At 40.2% G+C, this 16,054-nt stretch overlaps 2 protein-coding genes across 6 annotated transcripts; both read right to left on the reverse strand.

Annotated features, from left to right (window-relative positions):
• Positions 1–1,210: 1,210 nt before the first annotated feature.
• gstz1 (glutathione S-transferase zeta 1) lies at positions 1,211–8,540 on the reverse strand. 5 transcript variants are annotated; one of them, XM_084044721.1, is made up of 10 exons: positions 8,405–8,518; positions 7,658–7,734; positions 7,518–7,569; positions 7,335–7,402; positions 6,971–7,051; positions 3,633–3,758; positions 2,711–2,786; positions 2,546–2,598; positions 1,935–1,984; positions 1,211–1,694 (listed from the first exon to the last, which is right to left on the reverse strand). In XM_084044721.1, the coding sequence occupies exons 2-10, from the start codon at positions 7,673–7,675 to the stop codon at positions 1,568–1,570; spliced, it is 651 nt and encodes a 216-aa protein (XP_083900847.1). In that variant the 5' UTR covers positions 7,676–7,734; positions 8,405–8,518; the 3' UTR covers positions 1,211–1,567. The 5 variants fall into 5 exon arrangements, with proteins under 5 accessions (XP_083900847.1, XP_083900848.1, XP_083900845.1 ...); XM_084044722.1 differs by lacking the exon at positions 7,658–7,734 and having other exon boundaries at positions 7,335–7,387; positions 8,405–8,540; XM_084044719.1 differs by lacking the exon at positions 7,658–7,734 and having other exon boundaries at positions 8,405–8,540.
• A 5,193-nt stretch (positions 8,541–13,733) lies between these two features.
• Positions 13,734–15,631, reverse strand: prph2la (peripherin 2-like a; the record flags this gene model as incomplete). The annotated part of the gene is made up of 3 exons (XM_084043890.1): positions 13,734–14,006; positions 14,410–14,656; positions 15,051–15,631. 3 exons carry the CDS (start codon positions 15,629–15,631, stop codon positions 13,734–13,736), a joined length of 1,101 nt encoding a protein of 366 aa, XP_083900016.1.
• Positions 15,632–16,054: the final 423 nt, after the last annotated feature.

The following is a 16,054-nucleotide window of genomic DNA, read 5'->3' on the forward strand; positions in this document are numbered from 1 at the left end:
GGCATTTTGTTCAGTCGAGCTTACTTTGCCTCTCCCTGGAAGAAGGCTAAATGTCAGTCATTATTTAAGTGGTGTTAGTACAGTATTTCTTCACAATATGGGGCCAATTCTATTTGTACAATCGTCACTCTAGAAAACCCACTTGACGAGGCTCACCAGTATTGTTTTTATACCACTCAGTCATGTATCTATTTGCGCTTCTGTTCTATAATTGGCACATCTAGAAAGGTGTGCAAAGGAACGCCATATTTGGCCAATACAAAGGTCATATTGATTTCAGTTTGGAACTCATATTTGGGTGTACTCTGATCCAATCCTACAGCCATACTATGACATATGGGCATGGTTTCAGCCTTCCCACTTTCTTTCTTTGACATGTGCTGCCGGATGGCAATTTAATTGCTCAAAAACAATGACTGTAAACATGTACAGCTCTTTCATTGATATCTGCACGGGACCTTGTCATGATGCAATTTGTTCCCCCTCTCTACTGGCCCCTGCTGCCATTATAATTTTTTTTTATTTTTTATAATTTTTATCCCACGATTTTGTAACCCACATTTTTTTCACCCAGTGCCAATTGCCTATGTAATCCTGGGCACTACCTACCCTCTGCCAGCCTAGGGAGAGCCCAAGCTGAAGCTCATGCCTCCTTCAATGCATGAGGAGCAAGCAGGCCGCTTCTTATCACCCGACAGGGGGGAGTTTCCCTGGTTGGACGTAGCGTGTGGAAGGAACACGTTATTCCAACCAGTTCCCTTCTCCTCCATCAGGCGCCCCGGCTGACCAGGGGGAGGCAGTATAGTGACCAGGATTACTACATGTTTTTGTGAGGGTATTAACTACCCTAGGAGACACGGGGAGAACATGCAAACTCCACACAGAGTAGGCCCTTTCGCCAACCCCACCTAGGGTATGGGCGGCCATTATAAAATTTAAGTAATTAAATATATATAGCCTACATTATATGAAAATAAGAAATTTGGCATTGTCAAGTGGTTTGCGAAAATAGCCCGGGGAGAGACAAATGGGTGACAACCTCCCCTTTGCCTTTGTAGCAGATATTTAATTGATTTATAACAAAAGGTAAATCAGTTTTATATTGACCAAGTATAAAAAAACATGTCAAAAGAAACAAACATACATCTTATTTGAACCCAAAATACATATTTTTGTTTTAAGTCATGGAGACACTGAAACAGGATTACTATCAAAGGACTTTATTCTACAATGTACATTGTACGCAATACGCATAGCCATACTTTCAGAGATCTCTGCCTACTGATAAGTCTGGTGACAATTTTGTGTGGTCTAGAGATGGGTGGTAACAATTCGGAGAATTTAAAAAAACTGCATCGCAAACCAGGATGGAGGGCGGTCCTTCCTAATCTGGGTGATTGGCATTTGGTCGGTGAAAAAAATAAACAGTGGCCGTAGCTTAGTCACCAGTTGCCTTCACCGACCAGGCGACCACCCAAGCCCATACAATGATTTTAAAATGTACCCAGACTATTGGTAGGCAGAGATATCCAATTGTCTGGCTATGCAAGACTAATGACACACTATCTTAAGTACGCATATCAGCAGGTGTGTCTGGTTGGCAAGATGGATGGCTCACTTTGAAAGCTTCAACTTCCACCAAGGTCTCATTAAGCCTTTTGATTGTTGGAAATTGCCCGACATTCACTTTGAACCTGTTAGAGACATGGATTTCATGGAAAAGTTGTTTTTGTTTTTTGTGTGAAATCATGTACAAAATAGTGCTTTGACATGCATAATAAATTCCATTGTTGCAGCTAAATGGTCACTAAATAATGTAGTAAAAAGCATCACAAAATGTCAAAATAAAATTGACATGAAAGCAAAAAAATTGATTTCAATTAAATATGAAGCAAATGCAACAATGTTTATATTCTCATTGAATAACGGGTTACCTTTCAGCATTGTACACTTGTGGGACTAGACAGATGTCAGCCATGGATATCTGAGAAGGAAGCACTTTGTTAATAGACCAAACTAAAGCCATACATTGAACTATATATCGTCACTGTTGGGCAGAAACCTTGTATCTCTCCGTATTTCATCTTTTATTTTTTCATACATTTATGCCCAAATGTTTGCGTATTATGACATGCCCAATATAGGGATGCTAGGGTTCATGTGGTTAATTGCAACATTTCAGTCAAGGACTTGTTCAGGCATCTCAAGCGTCTCAAATGCGTGAAGAAGGTCCTTGACCAAAACGGTCAAGTAGTCAAGTGTGTGTTTTTGTGTTTTTCTTCTTTGAGCATTAGTAACAACCAATTAAATGAAGATTCAAGAAACGGTTAAAAATAGGTGAAGTCTGTGTTGATTTTTTTTATTTTAATGTATTTATTTATGTATATATACACCAAGTATTAAAAACAACTTGTGACTAATTTGATCCATTGGAACACAGTTGTTTTTTTGTTTTGTTTTTTCATTCCCTGGAAAAGTAACAAAGTTTTGGACATACAAGGTTTTCACCTGACATATTATTGTAACTCTGATATCATCCCCTCACCTCATCCCCTACACAGTATGTCCCCGCTGTCTCTTTCAGAATGGGCTCTAAAGCTGAGAATGTACACCAGGTATAGATGTTAGCCAAGTAGTAAACGCCTCATGAGCAGACTGTGTAAAGTGATTTTTAAAGTAAAGTTGTAAAAGCAGTTCTACCTCTACCCACCTTGAAAACCACGCTCTATGAAATGCTGTGCCCACTGCATCTTCTCTGCTCCTATCTTCTGGATAACATAAAGATTCTGAAACACAATCAGACAATGAACCCTGTAAGATGCCAACCAAAAAGTGGTCATGTAAAAAAAAAAATTAAAAAAATAATCATCCATATTTAACCACTTAAAGCGCTATTTTATACTTTATAAAATATGAAAATAGTCTATCTACATTCTACAAGCTTGTGTCAGCTATCTCCGCTATTTTTTTGTTGTTGTCTTTTCTCTATAATGATATGCCTAAAATAGGGAGGCCAGGATTCATGTGGTTAAGCCTACGTGTGTCTGATCCCATTATGAATGCTTCTACAGTACATGCACTTATATTTGGCACTGCTTAATGTTAGATCTCCATCTAACAAAACTTTCATTTTGTTTCAAGTGACCACAGACCGAATTATATCCATGCAAAGGCATCAGATGTTTATGTGTCTATACAGAGTTTATATTCTGCCCGATGGCATCCCATGACAACGTGACACATGACAACTTTAAATGTGCCCTGAGACAAGTCGTTGACATCATTGATCCCACCAAGACTAAATAAATACATGAATGAATGAATTAAATTGTCTCCCTCTACAACAAATCTCATTGCCAAAAATAGCTCCATAGTAATAACTCCAAGCTCATAACGTGGTGCGTTACGACTGTGTTATTAACTTGTAGATTGAATGTTCTCCCCAGAATAGTTACACTAGGGTTTAAGTGGTTATGTGCAATGTATTGGCACATCCACCAGTGATGTAGAGCTAATGCTTTACATAGAGCTAATAGAGCTAATGCTCTACATCAGTCTTATGAAGAGCATTAAAATGGTGGAACTGTCTGCTTTGGTTGGATTGGGAATCCATTTTACCACAGTGCACTCACCTGCAGAGGCTGTATTCCAGAGGCAATGATGTCACAGATCATTCGGACCTGTGCACGTTTCTTGGGGTCTGTGGGCAGCAGCCTGGGTCCTGGTCTGGTCTCCTCAATGTACTGGATCACAGCCAGCTGGGAGAGCAGAGAAAACGTTTAAAGTCGAATCACACATAGCGGAGCAGATAAGTGCTACGATCTTTCAATTTATGATAAAAGTGTGAAAATTGGCGTGAGCAGTCTCCATGGGTCACTTGACAAGAATATTGTCTGAGCCATTTGTAATTTCAAGATGGCGGCCATTTTTCAAGATGGCCGACACCTTAGTGGGCAGTTAAGTGATATGATGGTTTATTTGGTGATACAAGCATGAAAATTGGCATGCGCAGTCTCTGTGGGTCACTTGACAATAGGCCACCCACAGCTATTTGAAATTTCAAGATGGCGGCCATTTTTCAAGATGGCCAACACTTTAGTAGAGCAATTAAGTTATATAATGGTTTATTTGGTGATACAAGCATGAACATTGGCATGAGCAGTCTCTCTGGGTCACTTGACAATAGGCCACCCACAGCTACTTCAAATTTCAAGATGGCGGCCATTTTTCAAGATGGCCAACACTTTAGGGGAGCAATTAAGTTATATAATGGTTTATTTGGTGATACAAGCATTACATTTGGCATGAGCAGTCTCTAAGGGTTGCTTGACAAGAAAACACTCCCAGCCACTTGAAATTTCTATTTTCAAGATGGTCGCCCCCTGGATCCTCAAAAGATACATTTTCTCATAGAAATGTACGTTTTTTTTTTCATTAAGGACGATTATTATTATTATTATTATTATTATTATTATGCTAAAACAGTTGTGTTGATTTGTTGATCATAGATAGATTAGATAAGAGTGAATACTCTGGTGATATATCACTGCTGTTAAACCTCAGAGTGGGGTTCAATGTCAGCTAATTGAAAGTTAGTATCCCAAATGCTGTCTAATTTACCCCAAAACAGTTAGATAGCCGCACCTGAATTGACAGGTTGTGCCAGCGCGGGAGAGCCGAGCCAAGGTTAATGGGGTTTTAATTAACCGGATGGTGTACAGATCGCATGGGATTTAAATGGCATTGGATGAACGATCGGACTAAGTGTTGGGTTAAGGCACAAACTTAGTTGTATCCCATACATCAAAGTGCTTGGTAAAAGGTGGTAAAAGGATAAACCCTCTGCCTCTGCCTATGCTGCAGACATGGCAGAAGCCATCATAACAGTTGTGAAAACTAACTGGGACAGATGTTTCATTTGTCAGCAGGTCACCAAGGAAAAACTCATTCAGCCAAGTTTATTCAACAGAGAGCACGATCGTACTGGTCATGATACCATTGCAAGAAATGTTCCATTATTTCATAAGATTAATGCTCTGCCTATCTTACTTAGTCCAACCCGACTAGATGAAGGTGATGGCATAGAAAGCACATTGACAAGAAACAGAGCAACATATCATTCAAGCTGTTCAACAACACAGAGCTGGAAAGGGCCCAAAAGAGAGCATCTACATCTGCTGAAGACACCAAAAGATATCCATGTCAAGAGACTAAGAAGATCTAATGTATGACCGGTCCAGTGATGTCACAACTGTGAACGAGGCCAGGCTTGATCTCTTTGCCAGAAAGCAAAGACGATATGACTTGATCCTGCCAACTCAAGCAGCACTCAAAGAGCATGCCAAACGTGCTTCTTATGAGGCTGGATACGTGTGGGGACAGGCATTGAAGCGACCTCCACAAATGCCGAGCCCATCTGACTGGGGATGGGTGGAACAGGACGAGAAGTGGAAAGTCTTCTGGACTCCACTTCCACCTATTGCGGAGAGTTGTTGGGAGTTGACCAAATGTGGGTGCACCAAGGCATGTACTGGAAGGTGTAAGTGCTTCAGATATGGACCCAGTTTCACATGCCTATGTAATTGCCCCTGCTAGAACCTATTTGCATGTTTATTTTGCCAGAGTTATTCCCTGTTGTCCTCTGTGTTTTCAAGTGTAGGCCTATGGCTCGGCTTCCCCTCGCCACATCGGCGCATCATGTTTTACTTTGTATCTAGTCTATTACTGTGTAATTTTCAGTTGTTACTTTGTAACATTGCTTCCACTACCCTCCACTGCCATATCTAACAGTGAAGCACATTTTCAGTTTAGTTCCTTAGTATAGTTTGTCATGGTTCCGTGGCTATTGCCATTCAGTGTTAGCCATTGCTCGTAATTTTGGAGCACTGTCCGTTCAGCACCACAACTGTGCTTATCAGCACCACAACTGTGTTAATTTATTCATCTTATTTTTTGTTTCCCCACCCCTTAGTATCTATTTGACACATGTAATGGCTGTTAGTTTCAAAAAAATATATATACATATATTATCCTCCCTTGTGACTGTTACCTTGTCGTGGTAAGGGAGCTTGTGTAAGCCTACCTCAGTGAACCCTGAGAGCTATGCCGGTGGGAGGCAACTCCTGACAGGTTTTACCAAACTGGACAGCTTGTGGGCGAGGAGTCAGACAAAACAGTCAAACAACCTCTCTTGACAGAGCTTTTTGAGGAACCCAATACATTTCTATGAGAAAAGGTATCATTTAAGGTTCCACATGGCGGACGGCAGACATTTTGAAATTTCAAGTGGCTGTGGGCGGTTTCTTGTCAAATGACCTTTTGAGACGGCTCATGGCAATTTTCATGCTTGTATCACCAACTAAATGATTTCTTAAGCTTAACTGCTCCACTAAGGTGGTGGCCATCTTGAAAAATGGCCGCCATTTTGAAATTTCAAGTAGCTGTGGGTGACTTATTGTCAAATGACCCACAGAGACTGCTCATGCCAATTTTCATACTTGTATCACCAAATGAACCATTATATAACTTAAATGCTCCACTAAAGTGTCGGCCATCTTGAAAAATGGCCGCCATCTTGAAATTTCAAGTAGCTGTGGGTGGCTTATTGTCAAGTGACCCACAGAGACTGCTCATGCCAATTTTCATGCTTGTATCACCAAATAAACCATCATATCACTTAACTGCCCACTAAGGTATCGGCCATCTTGAAAAATGGCCGCCATCTTGAAATTACAAATGGCTCAGACAATATTCTTGTCAAGTGACCCATGGAGACTGCTCATGCCAATTTTCACGCTTTTATCATCAACTGAAAGATTCTGCCAGAAAAAAGCATTTAGCCGCTCCACTAACAGACAAATACTGAGTTTTAATTAAACTCTTCAGATTGTAGAAATGGACCTGCAGTTAAATTAACACTAAGGAATGTGTTGTGCTTTAAGTTGAAATGTTAAGTATTTTGAAGACTCACAGACTGAGACAGGGTGATGCCATCTATTTGCACAGCAGGCACTTGTTGCATCGGGTTTAATGCCTTATACTGATCCATAAGCTTGAGTAGACAGAGAAAATGAATATGACTACTACAGTTATTGCTATTATACTTGTGTACTAATTTAAGGTATAAGTTGATAACAATACAATATCACATATTCCTATGTAAATATTGTTACCTATCTATATGGTATGACACTTTAAATGAAGAATAGCACAGTTATAAGTGTGTGTGTGTGTGTGTGTGTGTGTGTGTGTGTGTGTGTGTGTGTGTGTGTGTGTGTGCGTGTGCGTGCGTGTGCGTGTGCACGTGCGAGATTAGTAAATCTTATCAACTGTACCTGTTGACCTCCATCTTTGATTAGATTGACTGGAACTTGGTCATAATCAATACCTTTGAGGGCAAAAGCTGGCACACATGACATTAAGTATGTTTTTGTGTTAACTAAAAGGTGCATATAGAGGCTATAGCTTAAATTAATAATAAGAGGGAAAAAATACATATTACAAATACATATACTTACCGATTCTAACCCTCCAGGAACAGGAGCTCCTGAAGTATCCATGAAGGACAGGCTAAAACACAAAGCAAATGTTAAAACAAAGAAAATGGCACATTTTGAAAAACATAAATTGTTTAAATCAAAGTTATCCAGACGTTCACCTTAGTTTTGGTCGCCATAGTTCTCACTCACAACTTTCTGTGAATCAACTACCCTTACAGCCCTTCTTACTGGAGAGCTGAAAAATAAAACCATCATCTATCTGCCGACCAATAGCAGTGTTCCTCTAAAATCCCTCCTCCCTAGTTATTTGGTCAATGACTAAGCAATGTCTGGGGTTCATATGTTTCACATTAGCAACAGTGGTGGAAAAAGTGCTCAATTTGTTTTACTTAAGTAAAAGTATCAATACTGCAATGTAGAAACACTGTTACAAGTCCAAGTCCGGTAATAAAAAAAAATACTTGAGTAAAAGTACAAACGTATTGGCATCAAAATGTACTTAAAGTACCAGAAGTATAAAGTTTTCAAATGTATAAAAATCTTTTGAAAAACTATTTTCAAATGGCCGAAATGTATAGTGGGCTGAAGTGGGTAATGTATGTTCTGTAGTAATAATCAAAATCTACAGTAGTAAAGTTTTGAAATAATTGTAGTGGTGTAAAAGTATAACATTTGCCTCTGAGATGTGGAGTAGAAGTAAAAGTATTGAACATTGGAAATACTCCAGTCTCCAGTAAAGTAAAAGTACCACAAAATTGTACTTAAGTGCAGTACTTGAGTAAATGTACTTAGTTCCTTTACACTGATTCGCAGATGAGTGAAGGCTGGGAACGAGGCTAGCAAGGCATACACGCAGTAAAACACAGCACACACACTGACTGAGCAAGGCATAGACGAGCAGTCACCTTAGTGAGGCAAGCAAAAGACACATGCATTGTAGACAGTGGTTGTAGTGATAGGTTGTTGTAGACTTATTTTTAACTCTATGTTGTAGACCTGCCCACGTTCCTTAATGTCTGTTGGTCGCCAAAAGGGTTGAGACCGATCTGCTGCAAGAAAGTCGCAGATCAGTGACGTGTGGTAAATATTTCGTCATACAGCGGTGTCGTGCGCGAAAATAGCCGATCTACAAGCGCACAACATGTTGCTGAATGCTGAAGCAAAGCGTTGTGAGCTTGTAGATCTGCTATTTTCGGCACGGGACCTTTACGTTTTCTCATCATTCATAATATCCTGTAGCCTCTGTGTTAGCCATGGTTCACATGACGCTCGTCTGTCACAAGCGTCATGGAACTTGTTCCTGATTCTTTTTACATTTACCACTCTCACATGTACATAAACGTTCAGATTTCAAATATACCATGCTGACCCCCATGCCACGGATGTAACAAGTTGAGCCGGCAAAGGTCTAAGTACCTGTATTTTTCGTATTGTTCAATAAAAAGCTTTTTAATCCGATTGCCGGCCATTTTCTCCGATTTTTTGCCGATGCTTTTAACTATGCGACACTACTGGTTAGGAGGTGTATTGCACTCTGATACATTACACAAAAACAAATAATAATAATAATTAGGGGTGTCACGATTCACTTACCTCACGATTCGATTCAAAATCGATTCCTAGGGTGCCGATTCGATTAAAATTGCGATTCTGCGATTAATTGATATTCGATTCGATTCTGCGATTTATTGCGATTTTCTAGGGTGCCGATTCGATTAAAATTGCGATTCTGCGATTTATTGCGATTTTCTAGGGTGCCGATTCGATTAAAATTGCGATTCTGCGATTAATTGATATTCGATTCTGCAATTTATTGCGATTTTATAAAAAAATTAAAAAAAAAAAATTAAAAAAAAAAAATTAAAAATCGATTTTAATATTTTGAATCGATTTTTAAAATCGTGGCATTAAGAATCGCGATTTATTCATGAATTGATTTTTTTTGACAGCCCTAATAATAATAATAGAAAATGGCCGCCGATCGGATTAAAATGCTTTTTATTGAACAATACGGCAGATACAGGTACTTAGACCTTTGCCGGCTCAACTTCATACATCCGTGGCATGGGGGTCAGCACTTTATATTTGAAATTTGAACGTTTATGTACATGTGAGAGTTGTAAATGTCAAAATAATTGAAAACCAGGAACAAGTGGGCCCATGACTGTCATGGTATGACAATCATGTTTCAGGGCTATCTCTGTGTTCACTTTAATCATGTTCTCAGCGTCAAAAACAGACCTCTAATTGCACAATAGCAACAATGTAGTATGGAAGTCCATACCTTCTCACTCATTACACTACATTACAGTCATTTAGCTTTAGCAGATGCTTTTATCCAAAGCGACTTACAATAAGCGCATTCAACATAGGTAGGCAAGGAAAGCCAGTTGCACCACCTCACACTAAGTTCAAACTTAGCCTAGTTGTCTCCGCCAGGAGACTTTGTTTTCACTTTCCGCCCCCCCAATAGAGACACACGGGCGGAAACGGAAGGCCTACAAATTCACGCCCACTTTTGAGATAGCGCCGCTACTCGAGGTCCGTTAGAACGACGAACTGCAGCTCTCAATGCATTCCCTATGAGAGGATATGAGAATTAGCCTACTTTTAAAATTATCCTGCATTAACTGGAGACGATATTGATTTAAATAAAAATATGTTTCCAAATGTATGGAGTGTCTTTGTCAACATATCTTCTTGTTTTCTTAATAGTTGATGTGTTTCACATTTCATTTGCCACTTTAACAAGTTACCCATAATGTTAACACAGCAGAGGGTAGACGGCAGACAGACAAGTTGTCGCATTTCAGTGACATCACTGTCTTTACGAGCGCCGAGCGCCGACCAGTGGTGTACACTGTAGAGGCAGGACAGGCGGTCGCCTGCCCAACTAAGATCTCGCCTCCCCTAAAAAAAAACAAATAACCCGAAAATGTGTCATTGCGTGCTTAATGTCCTCAACGTCACGCACCCAACAAGCTTTGAACTGAGCAGATTGGACCTTCTGTTCCAGAGATAATGACCAAAACATATTGAAAACGTCCACTTTCGCCAGTTTTCTGGGTATTGAAAACCTCAAGGGATGCGTCCGTGACGTATATACCATGCGACCACTTAAAGTCTAGATCTCCGATGCTAGCGGTTTTGACATACTGATGGAGTATATTATAGTATATTGTGGGTAGTATATCGAGATGACAGATATGGGACATTAAAAAGGACAAATCAAACAAATGGGACACTTTATTAGAACACCAAAAAAGTCGCTACAGCCTCAGTAGTTAACCAATGAAATGACGGTATTTTACAATGCCTCTCATAAAGATTGCATTGAGAGCTGCAGTTCATCGTTGTAACGGACCCCGAGTAGCAGCGCTGTCTCAAAAGTGGGCGTGAATTTGTAGGCCTTCCGTTTCCGCCCGTGTGTCTCTATAGGTGCAATTGGCAGAAGTCTTAAAGGGATATTTCACTTTCAAAATAAATTTGGGTCATTTTATCATCTACTCAGGCTTGCGTGAGCCCCCCGGACAGTTTTTAAGTTGCTTGATTCAGTATTTAGATATTTGATATTAATTTCATCAGACAAACCCATTGTAACTTCAAACTCCATTTTAACCATGTTAAATTAATAGGAAACACCCTTGGTTCTGGTGACTGATATTGTCCTTCTTCTTTGGGTCCCATAGTGAGTGGACTACCTATTTTTGTAAAAGAAAGAAAAAGACAAGAAGAACAAAAAGGGTGATATTCTGATAGTATTTTAAATCACAAACAGGATTTTGTGTTCTTTCTCCATTCCCTGAAGGTGGAACACCATTAAGCTGCACTCCCAAGTGAAACAGAAGGAGACTGTTGTAGGGCCTCTGGGATGTACCAGGTTTTCCAACAAAACTCATGCTCATTGAATTTTAAAACATTTTATTACAGCATACAGTAGTTCACATTTCACTGCCAGGGCTTTAAAGCTACAATCCGGGACATATTTTAATGAATACATTTTTAAATAATCTGCATGGTAGACTATTTTAATACAATATAAATAACATCTGCAGTGGGTGGAGGTGGTCTCTCTTACTCTCTACACTTCTATTGAGAAATGTAGACCGTGGTGTCAGGTAGGACACCTACTGATTGACAATGTCAATAAAGTTATTTGAAGCAGATGGCGCAGATTATACACTAGATGCGTCACTTTCTCTAGTGCAGTGTTTCTCAAATGGGGGTATATGTACCCCTAGGGGTACTCGGAGGTACTATAGGGGGTACGTGAAAGAAAGTGGAAAATGAAAGAAAGAAAAAAAGATTATGTTTAACTATGGAACATGAAGAAACTTTGTGTGAACCTAATGATCTGTAAAGTTTTAAACCAAACAAAATCAAAAACTTTATAGCACAACTGTTACTGAGTAGAAAGTAATACTTATTTGCACCACATATTGACATAAAACAATGTTTTTTTATGTCAATATTTTCTATGTATGCAGTAGTCTTATAAATGGGGTACTTGGATTCAGAAAGCAGGGAAAGGGGGTACAGAAGTCAAAACAGTTTGAGAAACACTGCTCTAGTGTATGTTCAGACATTGTAATTACCTCTCTCCATTGGGAGAGTCATAAACTGTTCGGATTGTAATTTTAAGTGCCATTTCATACAGATGCATCTTTCAGTTTAACAATTTATTACCACAATACAACAATACTTTGCAAACCCATACTCTCACTTTTTATATTTTGTAAGGAGAAACTAGAAATTAATTCCCTGAGTTCTCCTTACCAGTATCCAAGACCCAGGCACAGTACAGCTTGTTGAAGGCTTTGTCATATTTGAAGAATTATAGAACTGCTAGTGCACTGGTTTGAAATGCACTGGTCTATACACAGTAATCCTCACAAAACAATGTTAATACGGTAGTCATAGCCATTGAATCAGCAGACACTTGCACAGAAAGTTTACAATCAAAATGTTAATATGCAGTAGTTCATCCCATCAGAGAAACAAACATTCTGCTAATTAGACCATAGGATATACCATTGCTGAGGCACATGAGATATAATGTTGACCAGTAAATTGGGTATAATAGAGGATATTGTGTCTAATTTACCTGATTTAATTAGTATTTTAAAATGTTACCCATATTAACTAAATCATACATTGTAAAAGTGTGTTCATTTAACTGTGGGAACATAAAAATGGACTGTCCTTTTTTACACTCAACACTCAGGATTTTGCTGTAGATCTGGGAAATCTTACATTGTGGCTAATAATTCAGACCTTTTACAGTCAGATGCCTTCATTTGAAATAAAGAATATAGAGGATATGGAAATGTATTAGCCTGGTCAGCGAGAGCTTGTGCATAATTATAGCTTTACTATTTCTAGGATGTTGACAGCATGCCGTTTAATGTTCATGGTATTTTAAGGCATGTGGAAATGGAGAGAAACAGGTCTTAAGATCTTGAGCATAAAATACCTACAGTAATGACCTTCAAGACAATCAGTGAAAATACAATATAATTCATCTCTGTCCTTCAAGGCCCCACAAGGACTTCTTAACTAGACGTTACATGGAGAAATGATCCCATGCCTGAATCTGTATGATGCACTCTATAAATGCTGGAACTTACCAGTGGCTAGGCAAATGATCTACTCTTTCAGATTACATTTTAATATAAGGTCATTATGGTCAAGTGAAAATAGGCAACACATTGTACGAGACCAATTTCAGACCCTCCTACGTACTACCAACTGTCTTTTCAACATACAGGTATAAACTCAGTCCATGATACATAAAAGCATCTGCTCTCAAATTCCAATACTTATAGGCAGTAAGACGACATTTTTAAACAAGACATTAGAGCACAACAAACCAGCCAATGAAATGTTGACTGAGAGATGCTGCCCTTATTTGGTTGAAGGCTAATACTTCATAGATTATGCTAGAATATTTTATCTTCAACTGTGATCAATGGAATTCCCTTGTAGATATATGTACACCTCATTCATTCATACATACACCATATTTAAATTTCTAAGTACTTACAGTATGTTCTGGATGGATATCACTGAGGTTTATCTCTTGACAAGACCATTATACTTCCACAAATGCACAACAAACAGGTCTTCTTGGTAAAGAATGAACCATGGCTATTTGGGGGCCTTGGCAGGGAAAAGTTTGGGAACCGCTACTGTAGGGTAAAGTCTTTGGGTGGGGTTTAGTTCTCTGAGTAGCGGTCAACTGGCTACAGGTATTTGCTTTGGTGGCACATTGTCTGGACCATAGTGAGCTGTAGAAGTGCAAGGGACATTAATGTTTGGGTCTCCGTTGTTGGCTGTGTCTATCTGGTTGCACTTGCCAAGGCTCTTGATGATGTTGAAGTTTGAGCGGGCCGTTTCTGCAAAGCTGTTCTCCAGAAGCCAGCCATCTGACTCAGAGTTGGGATCTCCTTGTCTCAGCACGTTTTCCAGGGATGTCTGGAGATAGCGCACTCCTGTCAACACTGAAAGCTGAAGGCAGAGACAGAGACACAAAATTGACAGGATTGCCTGAAAATTGGGACACAAAATCTGTAGTGCTCGTAAATTAAACACTATTTCTTTGGTGTTGATTCATTAACACTTGTGCATACATGCTGTGTATGCAACTCAATAGAGGACATGGGGACTTTCCACACAGAGTGCTATGGATAACGAAGGAGTTAATTTGCAGGTGTTAATATGACAAGTTGACAACTGAGGTTTAATCAGGGATTAGTCATTATTCAAACTCTCCCCACAGTGAGAGTGACAGCATGGACCTGAATACAAATCTTTGTAAGATTTAAGCCAAATGTATACTTTGCACTATTAGTCATTCACATTATATTCTGTAATCAACAGCTTGTTTCTATGTTTCCCTGCGTGCACTCACCTCAAAAAGCCAGATGATGAGCACTGTGAGGCCGATGGACTGCATGATGTGAGTGTAGTAGTCAAGCAAAGCGTGGCGGCAGCCTCTCATCCACAGGTTCAGCTCTTCTGTTTGGAACTCGTAGTTGAAGTGGGCCGAATTGTTGGCGATCTGCAGCTGAATGCAGGGTCGGGGGGAGTTGATGTTACAGCAACTAAAGGGCACCCCGTCCAATAGGTACTTCCCCTCCACGTTACTTCTTAAACGGCTACAGACCAGGAGGATGAAGATAAGAAAGAGATGTTTTAAGAAGAGGCTGAAGTATGTATTAGAAAGGAAATTCATGTGAAATTAGGAATTTGTATGTGCTGGTTTAGTTATTATATAGCCTACTGTATATAACCATAATTAGCTTTCTGAATTTAACCCTTTCTAAATATTGAGAGCAGTGGTAAGGCCAGTTGTAAGGCCAGTGCCTTGCCTTGCTCAAGGGCACTTTCATGAGTATGTCCCTAACAAACAGCACATGTCGTTTAACAGTTAATGTCTTTTGGAAAGGCACCAGAAGGGTTCGAACCCCTGACCTTGTTGTGACTGCACTATCCACTGAGCCACTGTCCACCTCTATCAGCTGAAGTCATTATGTAGACCACTGTACTTACTCCACCACCTCCTTGCGAGACGTGTCCAGATAGCGATTGCTGACCCACTGAATCTGGAACCAGTCCTTGAAGCCGTTGTTGCCACAGCACTGGAACTCTATCTGCAGCAGGTCCACGGTGCGCTTCACGAAGCAGCGGCCTGGCGTGTCAGTGTCCTTATAGTACCTCATGGCCTCTGTCAGCCCGATGGTCAGAGACTTATCCAGCTCACCGCGCATGCCGTAACACATCAGTGCCCCCACCAGTACGCAGAACGTGAAGAAGAAGGTGCATATGATGTAAGGTAGCATGATCAGTTTCCAGCGCAAGAACATTGTGGTGTCCACGCAGTCGTAGCAGATCTTCCCTCCCAGGAAGTTGATGCCACAGGCAATGAGGCCTACGGCAATCAGCATGTTGGGGACGTAGTGGATGTCCCTCTCGGCCATCAACTCCCAGCGCTTGTCAATCTCCACCTTCAGAAAGAGCCCCAGGCTGAACAGGATGACACCTGTGACCACCGAGATCCAATTCAGTATCCACAACACCTGGGCCAGCTTGTCCCTCTTGGTCTTGGTAAACTTCACTCTCAAGACCGCCATCTTAGCTTTCTTCCCTTACGTACAATACTTTCATTCAGCATCCAGGGCAGATTAGGAATGGGACATACAGTAGGCAGGTTAATGGTACAGGTTACCCTACAGGGGGTATGGGGGGGCCCGGTAAAGGGGGGTGGGTTATGCGGCTCTCTGAAGGTCTTCTCATAAGCAGCTTAGTACTATGGAGATGATTGATATATTGTGGACACAGCATTATGGCAATAGGTGTTGGTGGTTCTGTAAAACCATGGTGGGAAATCAGTACCACACTAAAACTGAGGTAATAACAATCTACTGCATCAGCTACAGACTATGGAAACTACAGGCTGCACAAAACACAGACATAGACACTTGATCAATAGAGAAACGGAAAGCGATCAATGAGTGAAATGATTCCAGCCTTGAGACAGGAGATCACTATGGCAG

This window comes from Gymnoscopelus microlampas (genome assembly GCF_963454915.1).
Source record: "Gymnoscopelus microlampas genome assembly, chromosome: 20".
Taxonomy (NCBI): domain Eukaryota; kingdom Metazoa; phylum Chordata; class Actinopteri; order Myctophiformes; family Myctophidae; genus Gymnoscopelus; species Gymnoscopelus microlampas.

Bases quoted from the DNA above. Each gene is read 5' to 3' on its own strand.
- gstz1 (XM_084044719.1), bottom strand. From the start codon at position 8,434: ATGCATGTGTCTTTTGCTTGCCTCACTAAG. The intron at 7,052-7,334 runs GTACAGTTGATA...TGTCTACTCAAG, and splicing joins TCAAAGATGGAGGTCAACAG to CTTATGGATCAGTATAAGGC. The intron at 2,599-2,710 runs GTGGGTAGAGGT...GTACATTCTCAG, and splicing joins CATAGAGCGTGGTTTTCAAG to CTTTAGAGCCCATTCTGAAA.